The sequence below is a fragment of the Zosterops lateralis genome (genome assembly GCF_965231275.1).
Source record: "Zosterops lateralis genome assembly, chromosome: 13".
Lineage (NCBI taxonomy): Eukaryota > Metazoa > Chordata > Aves > Passeriformes > Zosteropidae > Zosterops > Zosterops lateralis.
Window position 1 is genome coordinate 1,749,051 of NC_139773.1, and position 21,697 is coordinate 1,770,747.

The 21,697-nt window shown below is 56.5% G+C and overlaps 3 protein-coding genes across 7 annotated transcripts; 1 reads left to right on the forward strand and 2 right to left on the reverse strand.

Moving 5' to 3' along the window:
- Positions 1 to 1,177: 1,177 nt before the first annotated feature.
- On the forward strand, positions 1,178 to 11,971 carry MAN2C1 (mannosidase alpha class 2C member 1). Of its 2 annotated transcripts, XM_083871109.1 has the most exons (26): positions 1,178 to 1,284; positions 1,656 to 1,781; positions 2,293 to 2,416; positions 2,693 to 2,763; positions 2,877 to 3,054; positions 3,525 to 3,714; positions 4,064 to 4,170; positions 4,321 to 4,431; positions 4,787 to 4,879; positions 5,002 to 5,118; positions 5,552 to 5,647; positions 5,949 to 6,094; positions 6,537 to 6,660; positions 6,821 to 6,942; positions 7,459 to 7,544; positions 8,013 to 8,183; positions 8,463 to 8,545; positions 8,698 to 8,792; positions 8,914 to 9,018; positions 9,208 to 9,364; positions 9,666 to 9,809; positions 9,903 to 10,012; positions 10,579 to 10,658; positions 10,785 to 10,930; positions 11,093 to 11,196; positions 11,271 to 11,969. In XM_083871109.1, the coding sequence occupies exons 1-26, from the start codon at positions 1,193 to 1,195 to the stop codon at positions 11,386 to 11,388; spliced, it is 3,096 nt and encodes a 1,031-aa protein (XP_083727235.1). In that variant the 5' UTR covers positions 1,178 to 1,192; the 3' UTR covers positions 11,389 to 11,969. The 2 variants fall into 2 exon arrangements, with proteins under 2 accessions (XP_083727235.1, XP_083727236.1); XM_083871110.1 differs by lacking the exons at positions 1,178 to 1,284; positions 1,656 to 1,781 and adding an exon at positions 1,804 to 1,916 and having other exon boundaries at positions 11,271 to 11,971.
- Positions 11,972 to 12,081: 110 nt separating this feature from the next.
- Positions 12,082 to 15,612, reverse strand: NEIL1 (nei like DNA glycosylase 1; the record flags this gene model as incomplete). Of its 4 annotated transcripts, none has more annotated exons than XM_083870588.1 (9): positions 12,082 to 12,470; positions 12,610 to 12,793; positions 12,948 to 13,021; positions 13,386 to 13,413; positions 13,891 to 14,015; positions 14,164 to 14,263; positions 14,735 to 14,807; positions 14,968 to 15,087; positions 15,185 to 15,612. In XM_083870588.1, 9 exons carry the CDS (start codon positions 15,610 to 15,612, stop codon positions 12,427 to 12,429), a joined length of 1,176 nt encoding a protein of 391 aa, XP_083726714.1. In that variant the 3' UTR covers positions 12,082 to 12,426. The 4 variants fall into 4 exon arrangements, with proteins under 4 accessions (XP_083726714.1, XP_083726712.1, XP_083726713.1 ...); XM_083870586.1 differs by having other exon boundaries at positions 12,610 to 12,817; XM_083870587.1 differs by having other exon boundaries at positions 12,610 to 12,810; positions 12,947 to 13,021.
- A 185-nt stretch (positions 15,613 to 15,797) lies between these two features.
- On the reverse strand, positions 15,798 to 17,758 carry COMMD4 (COMM domain containing 4). Its single transcript, XM_083870846.1, has 8 exons — positions 17,521 to 17,758; positions 17,371 to 17,442; positions 17,223 to 17,288; positions 16,953 to 16,992; positions 16,715 to 16,834; positions 16,413 to 16,493; positions 16,153 to 16,329; positions 15,798 to 16,005 (listed from the first exon to the last, which is right to left on the reverse strand). The coding sequence occupies exons 1-8, from the start codon at positions 17,521 to 17,523 to the stop codon at positions 15,965 to 15,967; spliced, it is 600 nt and encodes a 199-aa protein (XP_083726972.1). The 5' UTR covers positions 17,524 to 17,758; the 3' UTR covers positions 15,798 to 15,964.
- Between the last annotated feature and the right edge of the window lie 3,939 nt (positions 17,759 to 21,697).

Consider the following 21,697-nt stretch of genomic DNA (forward strand, 5'->3'; position numbering starts at 1 on the left):
CCCTATTCTTTTCCCTCTTTTTTTATTCTGGTGTGTGCTCAAGGTGATCTGGAAGGGAAAATCTTTGGTGATTTAGGCTTTTGGCCAGCTTGCAAGTACCAGCTGCTGCTGCTTGGTGGGGATCCTATCCCAGGAGCCTGTGCCTGCACTCATTGAGACAAGGGGTCCCTGGGACACACCACGGGGCGACCTCTGCCTCTGGTGCTCCATCTGACATCCCAGCTCTGCTCCCAGCCCATACAATAGCAGAGGTTTGCTTTTTTTTTAATTTTTCTTTTTGTTTCATCATGCTTTTTGTATTCTGTAACGTGATCCTCGGCCCACAACCCATGTGATTTCTATACCAATGTTGTAAACTTGACTGTAGCTCAGTATTTCCATTAAAACATCAGGGCTGAGCATCGTGTACAGATTCTTCCTTCCCTCCTGCTAATAATGACATTTTGGGGTGATTTGGAGGCAAACCAGGACATGGAGAGGAGGTTGCAGGAATGCTTAGCCTGAAGGGCAGCGATGAGGGGGGTTCTGCCTTCTCCTCATCCAGGGAGCACTCAGGGTGGGATAAGAACTTTCTCCCAATCTTGACAAGCAAACACATCCCCCCAAGATGCATCAAGACACAACCACAGTCACAAGGAGCTCTCAGCAGAAACGAGCAAAAAACTTGTCTGTTCCCTCATGAAATCTCCCTTAGGGCTTCTGGGCAGGCACCTCCAAGCACTCATCATGAAGATCATCAACTCATCTCTTCACCAGGGACAGCTTGTGAGGACTCACGCACACAAATAACTGAGACACGAGCTGCAGCCCCACGGGGGCACAGCACCGCCGACAGCCGGTACTCACGTGGGCCCCAAGGACTGTCCCACCTGGGCCGGCCCGAATTCCTGCACAACAGCCTCCTGGTACGGGATGCGCCGCGGGGTCTGGAAACAGGAGAGCTGGAAACGAAGGAGGGCGATCCCCGGGACAGCCCCGATCCGCAGAGAGCCGGGCGGGCTCCGGGCGGGCTCCGGGCGGGCTCCGGGCGGGCTCCGGGCGGGCTCCGGGCGGGCTCCGGGCGGGCTCCGGGCGGGCTCCGGGCGGGCTCCGGGCGGGCTCCGGGCGGGCTCCGGGCGAGCTCCGGGCGGGCTCCGGGCGGGCTCGGCCGCGCCTGCGCCGCGCAGGGCAGGGCGGGGGCACTGGGACGGCCATGGCCGCGATCAAGCACCGGCGGACGGCCCTGGAGCGAGTGGAGAAGTTCATCTCCGACATCTACTTCACCGACTGCAACCTGCGGGGCAGGTGGGCGGCGGGGGGACTCTCCGGGACACCGCCGGGACAAGCTCCGGGGTGTCCCCTCGGGGCGCTGCCGGCTGTGGGTACGGGGCCTCGGGGAGCTCAGTGGCCTCACGCTGAGGGGACAGATCACACACTCACACACATCTTAGTCGGCATGGAGCCCCTCAGAGCCACGGCACCGCCCCTCAGCCCTCCCCTGGCCACCAGGGGCCATCAGGGCGCTTTATTACTCAGTGATCTGCTAGTATTATTGAGGGTGTTGGGTGGTGGCAGGGCGATGGCGATTCAGCCGTGCTGTGAAAGCTCCCTGTACCACCTCTGGGCTGGTCTGTGCGGGACTCTTATTCATGTGTCCTGGCCATCTCCACCCACAGGCTTTTTGGGGATCGCTGTCCACCGGCATCGCTCTCCTGTTTCCAGACCCCGCGGCGCATCCCGTACCAGGAGGCTGTTGTGCAGGAATTCGGGCCGGCCCAGGTGGGACAGTCCTTGGGGCCCACGTGAGTACCGGCTGTCGGCGGTGCTGTGCCCCCGTGGGGCTGCAGCTCGTGTCTCAGTTATTTGTGTGCGTGAGTCCTCACAAGCTGTCCCTGGTGAAGAGATGAGTTGATGATCTTCATGATGAGTGCTTGGAGGTGCCTGCCCAGAAGCCCTAAGGGAGATTTCATGAGGGAACAGACAAGTTTTTTGCTCGTTTCTGCTGAGAGCTCCTTGTGACTGTGGTTGTGTCTTGATGCATCTTGGGGGGATGTGTTTGCTTGTCAAGATTGGGAGAAAGTTCTTATCCCAGCAATGGTCAGACAAGATGCCACTGATGGTTTCTCTGGGGTTCCAGAAGGGCACAGGTTAAATCAGGTGTGTGTATGGACAGGCAGCATCCTTGTGTGTGAATCCCATCAAACTCATGGGCTGTCCCCGCTCTGGTTTTTCCATGGAGGGCTCTGAGGAAGCGTTCTTTCTCTCAGGAGAGGGTGACATGGTGGACTGAGGTTGCCGCTTGCTCTCTTCCAGATGGGAGACGTGCTGGTTTAAGGTGGAGTTGAGCATCCCCCCAGCATGGGCAGGGCGGGAAGTGCACTTCATCTGGGAGAGCGATGGGGAAGGCTTGGTGTGGCGAGACGCCCAGCCTGTGCAGGTATGGAGGCACGGATCAGAGGGTGCCAGGTGCCCTGCTATGTACACAGTGGTGACCTCTGCCACCCCTGCCACGTTCTGTAGTGGTGCATGCAGGGGTCGTGGTGCTGCTGGGGCAGCAGCAGCTGCGGTTCCTGTTCTTGTGCCAACAATTATCCCACAGCATGTGGGGCCAGCCCCTCTGGCCAGCTGGACTTTGGAGTATCTTATCCTGCCTACCCAGCCTACTGTCATGACTTCTGCATGATGGTGCTGAATGTGCCACCTTCCTGTGCAGGGATTGACTAAGGAAGGTGAGAAGACCAGCTACATCCTGACAAGAAGCCTGAAAGAGTCGGAGCCCCACAGGTGGATGGTCAGCTGAGCCAGATCCCCCCACTGCTGGGGGACCTTGTTGTTGTTGGTGTCTCTGTCCTGGTGCTTGTGACCTGCTCCCTGATGGTTTCATCTTGTTCCCACAGCCTGACACTGTATGTGGAGCTGGCCTGCAATGGGCTCTTTGGAGCTGGCAAGGGCAGCATGATCGCCCCTCCGGACCCAGACAGGAGGGTTACCCTGAGCAAGGCTGAGCTAGTTGTCTTCAACAGAGATGTCTATGAACTGCTGGTGGACCTGGAAATACTGCTGGACATGGCTCAGGTCTGGGAGCTCCTCTTCCCTTCTTTCCCCTTTTCCTCAACTTCACTGTACTTCCTTCTCCTGCTGTTCTACGACCTGAGATCTTGGAGGAGAAAATGTTTGCTGCTTTTGCTTCAGCACAACTGACACTGTCTGGGCTTGATGATCCTTGTGGGTCCCTCCCAATTCAGTATATTCTAGAATAGGAGAAGACTGAATTGAGAGAAGCCACAGGTGTTTTTTCATCCACTTCCTGCTCCAAAGCAGGATGTGATAACCATGGTCCCCTGGAATGGGCATATGTGGAACCTGGATTTGGAAGGCATGTTAGAAAAGGCATAAGGCTGTGTTTGTGAAGTGGAGACATGGTGTTTACCTGTTGTGACTGCCTGAGATAGATGTTGAAAGGAGGTAGCAGGTTGTCCTGGAGACAGGTGACATCTGAGCTGATACAGTGGCCAGAGTCATACTCTTATCCCTCTCAACCCCAGCTCCTCGGGGAGGAAAACCAGAGGAGTTTCCAGGCACTGTACACTGCCAACCAGATGGTCAATGTGTGTGATGTTACGGACCCCTCCACCTTCCCTGCTGCACGTGACCTGGCTGCAGCCATCTTCAGCCAGAGGAACGGCAAGAGCCAGCACACCATCCATGCCATGGGACATTGCCACATTGACTCTGGTGAGAGCAGCACAGGGTTCCTCCTCCTCTCACCTGGAGGCCAGGGTGTGCTGCCCAAGGGGAGAACAGGCTGCCCTTAGGCTTCAGGCACAGGCTACCATGCCTTGAGAGAAGGGAATGGGACCTCTGGTTTGTCGCTGAGGCCATGTGGGAATGTGGGTCTGGCTAGCTGTGCCCTTTGAAACACTGATGGGACTGGGGATCAGGGATAAATAACAGTCTGCTGTCTTCCACCTCTTGGGCTTCACCCCTTGATTTCCCATCCCAGGAGGGGTTTCAGAGAGGTTCCCGCTCTGTGAGGAGCTTGTGTTAGGTAATAACCATGGTGGGGCCATGCCTGTCCCTGCAGCCTGGCTGTGGCCGTATGAGGAGACTATCCGTAAGTGTGCCCGGAGCTGGGTCACCGTGGTCCATCTGATGGAGCACAATCCAGAGCTCACCTTTGCCTGCTCCCAGGTGAGTGACCTCCCTCTGGACACCTCTCCTCTGCTTGTGGTATGTTGCTTCTCCAGCAAAAGGAGATGAAAGGATGTGACCAACCAGAGGGAAGGGGCAGGGTGTGCGGTGGTATGGAGGGAGCTGGGGCTGATCCCTGTGCTCTGGCAGGCCCAGCAGTTCGAGTGGGTGAGGAGCTGCTACCCTGGGCTCTATGCGCGCATTCAGCACTTCGTGGCCAAGGGACAGTTCATTCCTGTTGGGGGCACTTGGGTGGAAATGGTGAGTAGCATGGTGAGCCTGGCATGCCTCACCCTCCTTGTGCCATTCTCTGGGACCAGGCCTGATGCTGCAGGGGAGAGCAGAGTCTTTGCTGAGCCTGTCTGGATGGTCTCCAGGCCTAGAAACAGCAGCTGTCTGAAGTGTCCAGCCTCACAAAAATATAATCCTCCCAAATCATTCCCTGAGAAAGGAGCATTAGATTCCCTAGTGTATTCCTCCTTTTTCTCTCTGCCAAGCCCTAGTGAGGTTCTCCCCATGATCTGCCAGGTCAGGTGGGTGGGAACGGGGGTCTTACCAGATCTCTCCTTCCCTGGTGCCTGGCTTTCCTTGTGGACTGCCTGTGCCTTCCCCCCAGGATGGGAACCTGCCCAGCGGGGAGTCCATGGTGCGGCAGTTCCTCCAGGGACAGAGGTTCTTTCAGGAACAATTTGGCCGGCTCTGCTCGGAGGTACTTGTTCTTTTCCATCATACTTTCCTTGCCCACCATCTCCTTCCACCCCTGGCCTTTTGTGAGGTTGGGCTGACTTGTGTGTGTCCCTCTGCCTGTGCTCCTGTCCCCTGTGCTCCCAGTTCTGGCTGCCGGACACATTTGGATACTCAGCCCAGCTGCCCCAGCTGATGCGTGGCTGTGGGATCCAGCGCTTCCTCACGCAGAAGCTCAGCTGGAACCTGGTGAACTCCTTCCCGGTGAGCTGTGCTTGCTTTCTCCTCAGGGGATGGATGTGTGGGTGCTGGAGTCTTCTGCAGAGCTGGACCTGTTGGTTCCACAGTTCTTCAGTTCAGCTAACATAGCTCTGCTTCCAGAAGCCACTAGGTTTTGTTGGTAGTGGTGTCCTGTCAGGCTTTAGGAAAGAGGAAGGACATTGTTAGCAATCCCAGCCAGGCCTCTGTCCTACATATTCCTTCTGCTTCCAGACAGGAAGCTGTGACTCGTGTGAAGATCCAACAGACAGCAAACCCAGCCCTTGCCCTTGTGGTATTCCCTGTTCTTGTCCTCTCCTTGAATGGATCCATCAGGGCATCCTGCACCTCCCTGGAGAGGAAATGAAGGCCCAGTTTGCATCCTGAAGAGGCTCTGAAATGCCCTTGTGCATTACATTTTGCTTTTTCTCCCCTTCAGCATCACACCTTTTTCTGGGAAGGCATTGACGGTTCCCAAGTCCTGACCCATTTCCCCCCTGGTGATTCCTATGGGATGCATGGGCGAGTGGAAGAGGTGAGTGAGATTTCCAGACCTGCACAAGAAAGGTAGTGCCAGCCCCTTGAGGCCAGATGTGAGGCTTCTGGGAGAGGGCACTGCCTGGGAAGGGAGCAGGATGTCTGGCAGCATTGTTGGAGAGAGGTTGTTGGGGTGCCTGACTCCAAGATGTGCCTGTGCCTGATTTAGGCACTTTGGGCTGGGGAAGAAGAGCAAGACTGGGCTTTGCACCCTAAAGACTGACCTGGTTTTCTTGTATGGAGCTGTGGGAGCTAGGGTTGGGTGCCAGAGGATTCCAGTTGCCCAAAAATCCCTCCAGATTCTGAAAACAGTGAAGAACAACAAGGACAAAGGCCGTGTGAATCACAGTGCGTTCCTCTTCGGCTTTGGAGATGGAGGAGGGGGACCCACGCAGAAGATGCTGGATAGGATGAAAAGAATGAGTAACACAGATGGGCTGCCCAGGTGAGAGGAGAGCTCCCATCCTCTCTCCTGGCAGGGGCATTTGCTTTGAGCCAGGCCTGGCCTTCAACAGTGCCAAAAGAAAGGGAGAAGGACAGATAGATGGGCAACCAGAAGGCTGGGAAGGACTTCCAGGAGGATGCAATCTCTCCATCATCAAGAGCTGTAAGAATAGGTCCCCAGGGCAGCCATGGACTGCTTGTGACCCCTCAGGAGAGCTGTGGGGTGAATGGCCAGCACAGCAGCTGTGCCTGGCACTCACCAGCTGCCTGGGGAATGTCCACAGGAGAGGGACAGGGTCACAGGGGAGCAGAAGGGTGAGGGGAATACTTAGTATGGTTGTGTAGCAGTTTCTGAGGCCTGTCACCTTTCCAGTCTGGATGCATCATTAGCCATGTCACAGGTTTATCCCTAGCTCATCACTGTCTGTGTGTCCGTCCCACAGGGTGCAGATCTCCACTCCTGACCAGCTCTTTTCTGTCTTGGAGAAGGAGTCATCCCAGCTGTGCACCTGGGTGGGAGAGCTCTTCCTGGAGCTGCACAATGGCACCTACACCACCCAGGCCCAGGTGAGGGTCCCACTCCCAGGCGAGGGGCCATGCAAACTCATGACACCTGCAAGCAACCAACCATCCTGCCCTGGAGCTGGGATTCTGCTGCTGGTATGAGAGATCCACTCCCAGCTACCCATTTCCTGAGCATCTTCCTTTTGTCCTTAACTGGCACCAGATAAAGAAGGGGAATCGGGAATGTGAGCGGATTCTCCATGACGTGGAAGTGCTCAGCACCCTGGCTGTGGCTCAGGACAGAGGGTTCCAGTATCCTGCCAGCCAGCTCCAGCAGCTCTGGAGGTGAGGGAGTGTAGGAGCACTGCTGGTACTGGGGGAGAGTTCAGTGCTGCAGCACTCTGTGTACACAACTCCTGCCATAAACTGAGCAGGAATCCACCTGGAAAGAATTTGCTGCTTTGCTTGATTCTGCTGCTGAAAGATAACTCCAAACCCTCACTACTCTGCTGTCTGGAAGCTTCGTTTCCTACCAAAGCTTCTTCCTCTCCAGTTTTGGCTTGTTTGAGCTTGTGCAACAACGTGTCTCATAGCCCTGAGGGGTAAAAACAAATAGCTCTTATGCCTGTGGTTGTGGTTTACTGAGATGACAGTTGACAAGCCCTAACATAAAGGGAATTAAAGGATGTTGTGGAAAAATATCCTTTTCTTTCAAGTGCTGGGTAATGGGGGAATAAGGAACAGTTATTAAGTTTGTCTGTCTTGCAAACAGGGCTCTTCTTTGAGAGAAGAGCTTCTTCTAAGCCAGCACAAATCTGGTGTTCCACCACTTTCTTCCCTGGTTTCTGCTCTCTGTTTTAGGTTATTGCTGCTCAACCAGTTCCACGATGTCCTGCCAGGCAGCTGTATCCAGCTCGTGGTTGAGGATGCCCTGCAGTACTACACAGGTGAGCAGGGAGTTTGGCTAGGAGGGCACACACCTGTGGGAGCAGGTCCTGCCTGGTGGGGCTGCAGAGGTTCCAGCTCTGGGCTGCCAGGGCCAGCCTCTACAGGCATGTCTGCAAAAGCATTAAATTAGCAGGGGAGCCAAGGGATTGAGAGCCATGCCAATTTATTGACTTTTCTTCTTGCTGCTGGCAGGGCAGGATAGACTCCCACCAAGGTTTGTTTCTGCCTGCCCAGGAGTGCTTGCAGGAGCTTTGTTAACCAGATTTTTCCAGCTGAGCTGGCACAGCTCATTGTAATCTTGTAATAACAAAGTTTAGAATAATTATACACTTGAATTACTTACTAATAGATAATAATAATTAATGATAATTAGCAATTGTAGCTTGGAAGGAGATAAAGTGTGTGTACATTGCATGGAGAGTGCCAGAAGCTGCCTCAGATCCAACTCAGGCCCTTTTTTTGCCCAGAGATCCGCAGGGCTGGTGCTCAGCTGCAGGAGGAAGCTGTGCAATCCCTGTGCAGGGATCTGCTGCAGTCCAAGGCACGGAGCACCCCGAGCACCCTCGTGTTGAACACGTTGTCCTGGGAACGCACCGAGGTGATCTCCAGGCCTGGGCCAGCCGGAACAGAGACTTTGGGTATGTCTGACCTGGGGGTAGCTCTTGTATCAGAGTTCCTTACAGGGGCAGAGATAGCTAACAGGGAAATACTCTGCCTCTCCCTGCCCTGGGGAGGGTTTTAGTGACTGATCAATTTGTTCTTTGGACAACTTGAAACAGGATAAACTCACCTGAAGAGTGCATGAAGAGGAGGATATGGGAGGAGGTAGATCTGACACAAGAGCAGCAGGGCAGCAGTTGTGTGACTTGGGTTTCAGTCTGGGGCAAGTGTTGGAGTAGAACCTCTTTGCTTTCCAGCTCTGGTGAGAGTCCCCAGCATGGGCTATGCTCTAGCACAGGAGCCATTTGTGCCTCCTCAGCCTGTGGCAGTGAGGAAACAGGTAAGCACAAGGCAGATTTCCTCAGGTCTATGTTCCCCATGTCAGAGGTTATTTGAGGAGAAATCTAAGGAATCCACATATTAAGCATGCAATGGAGGCACTCAGCTCCCGCAGGTGTGGGTCTGTGACACTGTTTCTGGCCTTTTCCCAAGGAGGATGGCTCCATTACCATGGAGAATGGGGTAATTGCTGTCTGCCTGGACACAATGGGGCGCCTCACCTCACTTCAGCTGCTGGAGTCCGGGAGGTTTGTGTCACTCAGTTCCTGGCCCTGAGCGCCTCAAACTCTCTCGGGACTTCTCTCTGTGCACCTTTCTCCACTGCCAGTCCTTCTCATGCTGCTGTTCCCCTGTTACACTTTCTTTCAGAGAGTCAGTCCCAGATGGCTGCTATGCCAACCAGTTTGCACTCTTTGATGATGTTCCCCTCTACTGGGATGCCTGGGATGTGATGGATTATCACTTGGAAACCAGGTAAAGGAGCAGTGCACGCAGCACTTGGATTTTGGCTTTGCCATGAGATTCCTGCCTCCCTGTCAGTCGTAGCTGTAAGAGAGCATTCACTCTGGAGAAGTGAGTCTGCTGTGTGGGTGGCTGCACTGGGGATTTGGGAACCTGGATCTACCAGGCTGAGACTATCTCTGCCTTCATTCCTTTCTCTAGGAAGCCAGTGACAATGCTGCTGAGGCCTCTGGAAATCACCCTAGCTGGGGGCCTGCGGGGAAGCGTGAGGTTCTCCCTGCAGGTTGGGAAAAGCAGCACCTTAACCCAGGAGATCATCCTGGATGCCGTGTGCCCGTACCTCCGCTTCCTGACACAGGTTTGGCCCATGGCTGCTACTGGGAACCAGGGAGCTGAACCTCGTGCCTGAATTATATCTCCCCCTACCTGTTTGCTTCCCTGGAGCCCCCTGCTGCCTGTCCTTCCTCACAGAAAGCAGCCCAAGGCTAGGGGTCCCAAGGGACAAGGGTGGAAGAGGGACCCACCAGCTCATCTGCATTGAGACTCTGGTGTGTTTTTGTTGTGGCTTACGTGGACTGGCTGCTACGCATTGGGACACAAGAAGTGCAGTCTCTGCCTGTCAGTGCCCCATGGTGACGTCCTTCTGCTGCCACATTTAGGTTGAGTGGAAGGAGGCTCACAAGTTCCTGAAGGTGGAGTTCCCTGTGCAGGTCCGGAGCACAAACGCTACCTACGAGATCCAGTTCGGACACTTGCAGCGGCCAACGCACTGGAACACGTCCTGGGACTGGGCTCGGTTCGAGGTGAGGGGGGAGCTGCTCTGGTCCTGGGCCTGAGCTGCTCCTGTTCCTGGCAGTAGCTCTGTGTGGTGAACACGTCCCCTGTACCTGCTTCAGGTGTGGGCTCACAAGTGGCTGGATCTCTCTGAGCATGGCTTTGGGGTAGCCCTGCTGAATGACTGCAAATACGGAGCATCAGCCCACAGGAACATCCTCAGCCTCTCCCTGTGAGTAAGGAATGGGCGAGGGGGGAGCTGCTGCATGTACTCTGCCTTCTGAGTGTGTCTCTTGGAAGTCAAGGCAACACCTGCTCCTAAGTGACCTTAGTTAACAAGGAAATAGTCCAGTGAGTGGCTGTTTTCTGGGAATTTGGCTGACTTACATGATCTAAGTCAGTTGGAACTAATTCCTGTGAACTGATAATTCAGATAATCAAAGATAGTTCAGGAGAGATAGATTCATATTTGTGGCAGGTAACTTTTCTGTTGCTAACCAAACCATTCCCCAGGAAGGGAGGCTTAAGGAGAGGAAAGGAACAGGAGCATTAATGTTACAGGTGGATACAAAGCTAAAAGAAACTGCCTATTTCAGTTTGACTCAGGCAGCCACAATTTTCACAACATGACACCCCAGTTTTTTAGCTTCTGGGATTGTCTAGGGTCTGTTTGCTGTTGCATGCCTGCTTCCACTTCAGGGCCCAGCGTTAAGGGTAGCAAGGGAAGCAGTTGTCTTGTCACAGCGCGCTGGGTTACTGTCTCAAGGCACTTGTCTCACTAACCTCATATTGCCTTAGGCTGAGAGCACCCAAGTCCCCTGATTCCACAGCAGACATGGGGCAGCACCAGTTCACCTATGCTGTGATGCCTCACCAGGGTGAGTGACGGAGCTGGGCACTATGGAGACATGCAGGGTGGCAGGTGCTCCAGTGAGCCTTGGGCTGAGTGTGCCTCTGCCTGTGTGTGTACAGAGGCAGACTAGAGAGAGGTTCTTGTGCTGCAGGTTCCTTCCAGGAGGCTGGTGTGATTCAGCAAGCCTACAACTTGAATTTCCCCCTCCACGTGGTCCCAGCCAGCTGTGCCCAGTGCCCAGCCTGGAGTGCATTTTCTGTCAGCTCACCCGCCATCGTGCTGGAGACTGTCAAGCAGGCAAGTTCTGGGGTGGAGAAGGGGAGGACAGAGGGGCTAAGGTGCTGTTGTCAAGCAGGGCTTGCTTTTCCACCCACACTGTGTGGTGGCCAAACTCAGCTGAGCACAGCAACTTGTGCAGGAGAGGCTGTGCCTGTCTCATCTCTCTGCACTCCCCCAAAGGCCGAGGACAGACCTGAAGCTGTGGTGGTCCGGCTCTATGAGGCCCATGGCAGCACAGTCACCGCCTGGCTCCAGACCTCCCTTCCCATTAAGGAGGCGATGCTGTGAGTCCCTGCAGAAGGGCTAGGGGTGTGTGGGGGTGAGATCAATGCCTTCACCCTTGTGCTTTGCCCCCCAGCTGTGACCTCCTGGAGCGCCCAGCTGCACAGGGGCACCTGCGACTGGAGCCACGGGGCCTGAGGCTTTCCTTCACACCCTTCCGTGTGCTCTCCATCCTCCTGGTCCTGAGCCACTGACACCAAACCGCCCCTGCAGGCACCCAGACCAACACTGTGAGCTCAAATCACAGACTGAGCTGTTCCCCATCCCAAGAGTTGTGCAAGGCAGCAGTTCCAGGGAAAGCAGTGTCCCCGTGTCCTGCACGCAGGTGTTGGAGAGTAACACTTGAACAACTTCGCTCCTCAGGGAAGGAGGACCTGCCCAGCCAGGGTAGGGGAGCTTGAGTGAGTTCTGAGCTCATTAAAGTGTGGATATGGTGCAGACAGGCTGGTGCCCTGCATGGGCTCTGCTCCAGCCACAGAGGTTTGGAGAGCAGCAGCTTCCCCAGTGACTCCTGTGTCACAGCCTTCATCTGGTCTAGCAGCGAGTGTAAAAACACACACCACTCCTTCCCTTCTCCACCTGCCTGCCCTTTGTACTGCCCTTGCAGAAGAAGGAAACACAAAAAAAAAAAAAAAAAAAAAAAAAAAAAAAAAAAAAAAAAAAAATCAAGAGAATTACGTAAAAACAAGCTCCAGCCTGTTTTCTTAACTTGTTTCTGGGTAACTGCACTGACCTGCCTCTTCCCAGGGGCTTTGTTGTAGTTGCTCTTCTAGTGTCCGCCGGAGCAGGATCTCACTCCTGGCACTGGGGAGGCTGAACTTACCTTTATTTTGGGGGGATGAGGTGGGGAAGTCTGCTCCAACCCCTGTGAGGAAGAGGCTGGGCACAGAGGGATTTATCCTTTACATGAAAAGGCATGCACAGTGATTTCTACACAAAATACTTTATTAGTCAGCTAAAACCAGTGATTGGATCAGCAGCCAGAAAGGGAATAGGGAGAGAGAAGAGCCAGAGTTCATCACATGTGGTCCCGGCCCTTCTTCCCCTCAAATGCCTGTGGACAGCAGGAAAAAGCCCCATCACCACTCTCAGCTTCTCCCTCTCACAGTGGCAAGATGCAACAGCAGCAAATAAATGTGAGCACAGGTACAGGGCAACTCCATTTTCACTAGCACTAACCCTGGTCTGTGGCCAGGACCTGCCTGAGCTCCTCTTGGCCCCTTAAATGCCCCTCAGGAGGTGGCAGCAGGTGACACTCGCACAGCAGGGGCTGCGCCTGGAGAAGGAAGAGGGAAATGAGGAGTCAGAGGACAATGGGATATCAGCCCCATGGGCTCCTCACCTGCCTTTTGGCACCCCTGAATCCCCTTGCCACAAGGGAATTCTCCCACAGCCACAGGGACTGCCAGTCTCACCTTTGCCCCTGCGAGCAGATGTCCGGCGGCTTCTTCTGACACTTACAGGCACTTCAGGCAAGGCTGGAGCAGCAGTCACTTTCCTCCTCCCACGAGTACATCCCTTCCTTGGCCCATCAACCTCCTCTTCCTTCTCTTCCTCCTTCTCCTCTGACTTTAGGGGGTTCACTGCAGCCCTGCGGCGCTGTTTCAAGGCACGTGGGGTGACCTGAGTGGGCACCAGAGCCAGAGCTTACCAAGATGAGAAACTCCATGTAGGATCATCAGCATGAACTCACGAGCAGCCCGAGCAAGGCACAGGCAACAGGGCAGCCAGACACAGCCACAAAGCTGCTCACCTTGGGGCTCAGGGCCTCAGGCTCTGCCTTCAGCTGAGGGCTCTTCTTGCAGGGCGCCTTGCGGGGTCTCTGCCCTGCATGAGAGGATGTGCCCAGGTTAAGTGGGGTGAGGAGAGGATGAGGCAGAGCCTGCACCCCAAAGGACAGACCATGTCACAGTGACCCTGCAGGGATGCTGCCCTGGGCAAGGAACTACAGGATGAAAAACCATCCAATAGCTGCACCCAGGCTGCTTGGGATGCTGGTAGGAAGCCTTGGGGACAAATGGCTTCTGTCCCTTGGTGCCAATGATTGTCACAGGCCTGTCAGCACCCCAGAGAGAATGGCTTTGCTCCTGCCTGTGCCCTTGTGCTGCACAGCAAGAACAGGGTTTCCCAGGCTCCAGCCCTCCCAGAACAAGAGAGGGTCCCACAGGAAGGGGAGGGAGGGGAAACTCACCTTTGGGAGCCATGGGGCCTGGCTCTCCCTGTAAGGAAGGGACAGAGCATTGACTGGGGTGCAGTCATTCTGCAGGCAGCAGCATCTCTGCACCCTCTCCATCCTGCAACCACCTCAGTGGTAGAGAAATAGCCACATTACCCTGGGAAGGCATGGGAGCTGGGCTTGTTCTGCCTGCCCTGTGCCTTGGGGACTCTGCCATCAATTCTTGTACCTGCAAGGCCCCAGACACAGGGCCCAGAAGGGAAGAACAGGACTGCCAGATGGCCCAAACCCCCTCATTCTCTCTATCTGCTCCAGATTGCTCACCATCCATTAGCTGGCTAGACACCACACAGGAGGTCCTTGTCACCTCCATGCCCAGCAGCTCGATGGAGAGGGGGACCTCCAGTCTCGCAGTTACACGGTGTAATGGGAGTCTCAGCAAGGAGAAAACAGGCCAGTGGCCCATTGGAGGAGTGGTTTGGGAGCTCCCCAGCTCCAAGCAGCAGCCTCAGGCTCCTACCTGGAACCATATGGTCCTGCCACTGCGGTCACGCAAGGAGCTCATGCCAGGCACCAAATAACACTGCAGCCAGTTCTTGAAGGCGGCGTAATTATCTGAGTGCTCAGGGTCAGAGAGCTGCTTCTCTGGGAGGGGAGACAGGGGAAGGACAGAATCAGAGCAGAAGCCCTGATCACCGTGTCAGGGCACCCCCCAAACCTCCTGATGCTGAGAATGCACAGCCCTGGCCTCCCTGCCAGCCCCATCCCCCTGTGGCCTGTCTTGTCCCCTCACCTGCCATGATGACCTCCATGGGCACGGTGTGGCACAGCTCCAGGAGGTCTGGGTTCTCCTGCCTCAGCCTCACCTTCTTGCTCAGGGTTAGGGAAGGATCCTGCAGGCATGGATGGAGAAGGGCAGAGAAATCACCTGCCAGCTACCAGTGCTTCCTTGGCTTCTCTCCTCCCATCTTCTTCCCCATCTCTTGCCCTCCAGAGAATGAGCTGCCACACTCTCCATATACAATGGCCCTGAGCTCACCACAGACTAGACTTCCAACTTAGCTGCAAAGACATGAAACAGGGCTAACACACAAAAACACCAGCAGCAGTCATGTAGTTTGTTTTCAGGCCTAAAGTAGCCACTTCCTCCCTGAGGCCACAAGATTAGCCTTGGGCTTTACCCTTGGAGATTTTAAACTTGCAAGGTGTCTCCCTCACTTCTTCACCCACCCCAAAAACACTTGTAAACTTCCTTAGGGCAGAAGACTGGCAGAGCTCATCACAGGAAACCAAACCACTGCTTCTGGCATCTGTCTGGAAACCTGCTGCTTTCTGAGTCTGTGAAAACACCTGGTATTCCCCACCTTCTTTCTCTGCTCCTGCTCCTTCAGGGCCTCCAGCACTGTCCGAGCTTTTTCAAAGGGAGGGATCTTCAACCTGAGAGAGTTACACACAATCCTGAAGCCTTGCTTCTGGCATTTCCAGTGTCACCAGGGGAGGAGGCACAGCCGGCTTAGCCAAGGAGCTGTCAAAGCTCCAGCAAACTCTTAGAGACTAAACCTCTGTGGCAGGCCAGCGGGTGCTAAACACACCTTACCTGAACAGGATCTCAGCACGCAGGTAATTCCCAATTCCATTGAAGTACTTCTGGTTTAAGAGGGCCTCACAGATGGGCTTGTCAAAAGCCCTGTCATCCAGGTTCTTCAGCACATTCTCCCTGCAAGTGAGCACGGGCCATCAAGAAGAGTCACCTGGACGTGTCTGTGCAGGAAAAGCAGCCAAAGCCAAGCGGGGGCATTCCTCAGGACGCTCACCTGAAGGCCTGGTACTCGGAGACGACGCAGGGCCCGCGTTCCGGCTGCCAGGCGTCCCCCAGGCGCCAGGACCCGAAGCGCCGCGGGTCGACGAAGCAGAGGGCGCGCGGGGGGCGCTCGCGGCTGAGGAAGCGCAGGTGTGCGTGGCGGGGCAGCTCGGCGGCGGGGCACAGCCGGAACGACCCCGACATGCCAAAGCGGAACACCAGGTCCTGCGCGGGCGGGCCGCCGGCGGCGTCCAGCGCGCTCAGCGTCAGCCGCAGCTCCTTGCCCCGGGCAAGGGCCGAGATGCCGTAGGCCTCGCTGCGGAAGGGCACCTCCGGGCCGCGGCCCACCGCCGAGCGCTCCACGCCGCCCGCGAACACCAGCGCCCCGCACGCCTGGTTGATGAAGCGCCCGGCCAGGTGCAGCTCCGGGCACTCAGGCATGGCCGCGACCGCCCGGCACGGCCGAACCCGCCGCCGCGGCCCCGGGCACGGCCCGCCCCCCTCGGCTGCGCCCGCCCCCATTGGCTGCGCGGCGGGCGGCGCGCGCTCCCATTGGCTGCGCGGCGATAGCGGAGGTGGGTGCCCGGCCGAGGCGGGCCCGGCGCTCGGAGATGTTGCACAACGCGGGGACACAGCGGGACACGGCTCAGCTTTGTCACCGGGACTTTATTGGAGCTGCCCCGAGGACCCCCGGAAACCTGGAGGGAAAGGAAACCTCCTCCTCAGCCAGGAGCACCAATCTGGACCCTCAACTCAGTGTCGGAGCCTCCCGCCGTGGCCTTTTTCCAGCTCCTCAGAGAAGGGTGTTCATCAGGGTCTGGGCCTGCTTCAGCTCTGCAGGGAGAGGACGGAGATGTGGGGGAGCTGCTGGTATTGCAGCATCCCTTCCAGCACCCCTTTCCCAGCATGCCTCCCCCACAGCATCTCTCCCTGCACAATCCCCCACGGAGGTTCCAGCTGCCTCCCCTCCTGGCTCCTCACCTGCCAGCAGCACCCAGAACTTGTTGGGTGAGAGCGTTACAGGGATGGCCGTCATCTTCTCACCCTCTCTGTCCCGCACGTTGAGGGTCAGGTGCACCACGGGCTCATTGACCTCCTGCAGCTCGCTGGAGCTGAGGGTGTAATCCACCCGCCAGCGCACCGAGCCCAGCTGGCTCACTAGGGAGGGGGGGGAATGGTGTCGGCACCCCGCTGACTGACACTGACCCCACAGCCCCGGTAGGACCCAACACCCCACTCACATCGCAGGCTGCAGGCCCTGAGCCTGTCCTGGAGGGGGCTCTGCTTCTCCTCATAGGAACGGCACAACCCACTGGCGTGCTCTGCTCGGCAGGGGAGACAAGAGAAGAACCCCTCTGCTCACACCACACCTGCGGCTGCCAAACTCCACCAAAGCACCTGAGGAGCCCCCAGGGACTGATGGCACAGAAGGGAGGTGATGGAGGACAGCACAGCAGCCAGCCTGCCCTCCATCTGGGTGTGAACTGACAACAACATCCCACTATGTCTGGCTCATGGTGCCCCCCTTGAGGGTTCCCCCTACCTTTGGGCAGTCCCAGCTGCTGCAGCTCACTTGACAGAGACTCACTGTCCACATTGTGCTTAGCTGCACTGGAGAGGATGAAGCCGAGGACAGCGATGGTCGCCTTCACATCCCCCGACTCTGCAGACAGGAGGGAGGGTGAGCTCTGGCACCTTGGGAAGGCATCCCCAGACAAACTGCTGCCCATCCCTGGAGTAGGGCTCCATCGGGGGATCCTGGTAGGGACAGCAGTGCTCACCTAACTTTGCATCTGAGGTCAGCTTCAGGATCTTGTCATACTGTGGGAGAGCAGAAGCGGCATGGTAACACACTACCAGTGTTAACACTAACAATTCTAACCTAAACATCAATACTAGTAACACTTACTATGCACATTGTTACTACTAGTAGAGGCCAGTAGCATTCCTAACGCTGAGGCTTCCATGAAGAACACGAGACTAATTAAGGTTGCCGATTATGCCATTGTAGTGCTGAAGCACTTGACCTCCACTGCGGTAGCCCCACTTACCTCGATGGGCTCCCCCAGCAGGTCCCGCAGCACCTGGGCGCAGATCAGCTTCAGCTTCACCGAGGACTGCGGGGGAGAAGGAGGGTGAGCGGCGGGCCGGCAGCAGGCGGGGGGCGGGCAGGGGACGCGGGGGGCGCGGGCACTTAACTATTTTGGCCAGGGTGCTGATCTCAGCCAGCACCCAGTCGGGGCAGTCCAGGTCCCCGCAGAAGCGGAAGCGCTGCGGGGGAAGAGGCGGTCAGCCCGCTGCGGGCTCCGCACGCCCTCCCCGCCCCCCGCCGCCCAGCCCTCTCCCCACCATGTCGCCGCCGCTCCCCGGTCCGTGCTGTTATCGCAGAATCTGTCTTTGCGACCCGGAACCACTCCCCGGGCTGCCGGCTGCCCTCCCCGCCCCGAGCGCCGGTGGGGCGCTCCGGTAGGGGCTCTGGAGGCCTTTTAGCTGGGACCTGGGCAGGAGAGAGGGCCGGAGAAGGGGACGGGGGTGGCGGCACCGGGACCCGGGGCCACCGCGGCCCCTCCGACTGAGCGCTCGCGCCACCACGGGCCGGAGCCCCGCGGCTTCCGCCAATCCCGGGCCGCCTCTCTCCGCCCTGCCCAATCACAGCCGTCCTTTCAATCCGGGGCGGTCCCGACAAGCTCAGCCCGCGCAGGCGCGACCCCTCAGTCATCCCGGCTCCTCAGCCCGGCCCTGCCGCTCAGCCCCTCACACAGCCCGGCCCAGCCCCTTCACAGCCCCTCAGTCATCCCGGCTCCTCAGCCCGGCCCGACCCCTCAAGCCCCTCACACAGCCCAGCCCGGCCCGGCCCCTCGGCCCTTCACAGCCCCTCGCACAGCCCGGCCCCTCAGCCCTTCGGCCCCTCACACAGCCCGGCCCGGTCCCTTCACAGCCCCTCAGCCAGCCCGGCCCCTCAATCCCTTACTCGGCCCGGCCCAGACGGGCGCGGAGGCGCCGCCTCAGCCCCGCATTCGTGCTCCCAGCCCCAAGGCCACAGGGCCGGAGCGGGAATGTGGAGTTCAGAGCTAGGGCTGAAGCTCAACAGACCGCAACCCGAAATAAAGATCCTGTTCAGATGCGTGAGCAGCTGCACCGGGCCGCAAGGAGAAGAGGCAGAGCTGGCAGCGAAAAAGTTTCGTGAGAGTGGAGTTGGAGTCAATGTAGAGCTGGGATCTCATTGAGGTGTTTATAAAGATTGTTGGGATATGATGCTGATAATAGGGGTGAAATTCTGATTGTGGAGCTGAAATAAAACCCCTGGGCTTACCTGAAATAAAGACAGCAGTGCTGGAGATGAAGTAAAAATTGTGGCTGGGGAGAGGCAGAATACAGCTCCTGGCACTGAGGCTGGAACAGGGGCTGCAGAAGGAAAGCAGCACAGCCCTTGATCTGAAATAAAGACTCTGGGGCACTCAGCACGCACAGCGGGAGCTGCCAGCAGCAGTGTAGGGCTGGAGCTGAGATCAACCTGTGGGGCAGGGTCAGGGCTGGAGCAAACTCTCCAGAGCAGGATCTGAAATACAATCCGGGTGCTGCAAGCAGAAGCACTGTGGAACTGGAAAAGGGACTGCAGGCATTAGGGTTGTTATCCCAGAGCTGGAGAGGACCAAGCCCAGCTCGCTGGCACCAGTTAGAGCAGCAGCACATGGCTGTGGTGCTACTGGGAGCCCAGGGAAGGTTGTCCATGGAGAGAGGAGGGTTCAACACCACCACAGCAGACACATCCTCCACAACTGGGTTTCACGGTCTACAAACAGTTTATTTAAGATACAAAATTATTCCTTTACACACCTGAGTCTGCATTCTGCTCAAGGCACTCCCGGCAGCTGCTGCCACAGGTCAGGGAGAGCTTCTCAGCATCTCCTTCCCACCTACAGCCCCTCTCCAAGCTCCCCCCAGTTACTGCTTTTCTCTCCTCAGGCAGAAGTGTTTTGCCACTCAAAGTGACCATCCTCAGGGTCCTACAGGGAAGAGGGAAGAAGTCACTTTAAACCTCACCTCCTGTGAGGGCAGGAATGAGGGTTTCCTCCCACCAGCTCCCCACAGATTTCTCCAACCCCAGAGATCATCACCAGGTAACAGAAGAACCTGTGAACTGCAGAAACACCAGCTCCCAGGAAGAGAAAACAGTCCAATGGATGCAAAGGCCACTCACCTCTGTCCAGAACCCCTGGTTATCCATTTCCAATGTCTGGATCCCCACTTCAGGGTCTCCTCTGTCCCAAACAGCTCTTCTATGCTGCCAGAGCAGCCTCTTGGTCCCCAGGCACTGGGGAGGAGAGCACAGGGACTGCAGCCTTACCTGGCCCTACAGAGTCCCTCAGCCCACCCCACACAGGGGCCCAGGGCTGCCGGTCCAGCCCAGCAGACAGAACTGGCCCTTACCACAAGCACAACGGGCGCAGTCATGGTGCAGAGGCCACCTATGACCATGAGGGCCACTCCATAGGCTGGGAATCCTTGCTGGGGTGAGGGATGTTCCAGGGTGTCCTCTGGAGCAGAGCACAGCATTTAGAGCCTGGAGCAGCCAGCTCTGCCCCCCAAGGTGCCAGCCACCCACTCTGCTCCAGGACAAATAGAGGGGATATAATAACATGTGTTCCACACCCTTCATGCCTTTTCCTCCCCTACACCAGCCTGCAGCAGAAGGTCCCCAACCACAATGCCCCAGGCTATGCGGAGGGAAAGGGCACAATTGTCACTAAAGTTTTACTTTCTGGTCACCACACCAGCCAGCACATCTCATCTTCACACAAGGGATCAGGATCTGGTCAGCTGTGGATCTACTCTGCTCACAGTGGCCATGTGGAGCTCCTGTAGACCTCATGTGCCAATGTCCCCAGAGGGGAGCTTACCTCCCACAGAGAGAGAGAATGGATCCACACGGATGTCAGAGTCAGCCAGAGCCTGGTTTGGTCCAACCGAGAGCACAAGTGTCTCCAAAACTTCCACGCTGGTTGGAGCAGGCTGACGGAATAACATGTTCCCATGGCAGATCAAGGAGCCAGGCCTGCAGACAGGGTTGGGAAGAGCTCCAGCAGCTGCCAGTCCCACCATGACCTCCCACAGTGGGATGGGGTAGGCACATCCAGCCTCCTCCCAGAGGGTTTTGCTCAGTAGGAAGAGATCTCTGCACTCAGGGAGCCATGGGAAGGAAGGGACATCCCTGGAGGTCCAGCAAGTCACCACTTAATCAATGGGTTCATGCTTGACCTCAGCTGCCTCTGCAAATCCTTCTGTAGCCAAAAATATGCACCTGTCAGCCATGACCCGTTGGCTGATACTTAAAGGGAGACCTCCCTGCCCCATAAACCCCTGCCCCAGCAGAACCCTGCTCCCACTCACAGGAATTCTTTTATGATCACTTTCAGGAAGCTTGGGTAATCCCTCAGGGCTCTCGCCACCTGGAAGAAAGGTTATGCTCAGCTCCCCACCAGCTGTTGGGGGTATTTGGACACCCCAAAACAGCCCCTCTTCCTCCCATGGCTCTTCTTGTCCTCCCACTCTGGGGACCTTAATTCCCTCTTCCCACATTCCTACCACATTGCCGAGTTCCCTGGAGAGATTGTGGTGCTCTTCAGAGAGTGGATCCTGAAGCTCCTGGCTGAAGTGTCTGTTGGTGACGAGGAAGGAGATAGGGTACACATGCAGACCAATTTTGGACTCTGAAGGACAAGAAACAAGTGCTGGGTGTGCAGATTTGGCAGCGACCCTGCCCACACCACCCTGTGTGCCTGTCCTTACCCTCCACCGAGATGGAGGTCAGGTCCATGGAGAGATCTGAGAGCATAGTCAGGGCTTCCAGAACATCTGTAACATCAGCATGGGCAACTGTGTCTAGGTAGAGGTCTCCAGTGATCTCCGTGTTCCCTCTGAGGTTTCTGAGGAGAGAGAAGAGCTCTGAGCAAGGCAATAGGGTTGGGACCTGAATCCAGCACCTTTACAAGTGGTTTTCCCCCGAGACCCACAGAAGGTGCTCAATTACAGTTTGCTCTGGCTGCACATCCCCTCCCAGGTTTTCCCATCCTCTCCATCCTTGCAGCACAGTTCATTAGCTGCATTGGGCACCAGAGATGGCAAAGGTAATTAAATGAGGGTGTTGGCAGAGGAGTAGCTGCATCCCATACCTGAGCTGAGAGATGGTGAAGTTCCTCACATGGTAGAGGGCATTGACAGATGCAGTTACCTGGGTAGGGAGAAGACAACAGCTCACACCTTCCCCTGTTTAGTACAGGTTATTCCATCACCCAGGCAGCCTGTCCCCATTCTCCCAGCATCATCCTTTGCAAGAGTCCCCAAGGCTTGGCATACCTCCCTGATCAGCTGCTCCACAAGATCTATCCTGCTCACCCCAAGCTGGGAGGCAATGAAGGAGATGGACAGCTTCTCTGGGTCCAGGTTCTTCAGGCTGAAGCCTAAGGGAGTTTGGAAGAATTATACTCATCCCTATTCCTCCAGCTTCCTTAAGAGGTATTGTTCA

What these genes read in the sequence shown, in the direction of transcription:
- MAN2C1 (XM_083871109.1), top strand. Translation starts at nt 1,193, where the DNA reads ATGGCCGCGATCAAGCACCGGCGGACGGCCCTGGAGCGAGTGGAGAAG. An exon ending in AAAGAGTCGGAGCCCCACAG is followed by an intron (nt 2,764 to 2,876) that starts GTGGATGGTCAG and finishes TTGTTCCCACAG; the next exon opens with CCTGACACTGTATGTGGAGC. An exon ending in AACACAGATGGGCTGCCCAG is followed by an intron (nt 6,095 to 6,536) that starts GTGAGAGGAGAG and finishes TCCGTCCCACAG; the next exon opens with GGTGCAGATCTCCACTCCTG.
- COMMD4 (XM_083870846.1), bottom strand. An exon ending in TCAGCACCCTGGCCAAAATA is followed by an intron (nt 17,289 to 17,370) that starts GTTAAGTGCCCG and finishes TCTCCCCCGCAG; the next exon opens with TCCTCGGTGAAGCTGAAGCT. An exon ending in GACCTCAGATGCAAAGTTAG is followed by an intron (nt 16,835 to 16,952) that starts GTGAGCACTGCT and finishes TCCTGTCTGCAG; the next exon opens with AGTCGGGGGATGTGAAGGCG.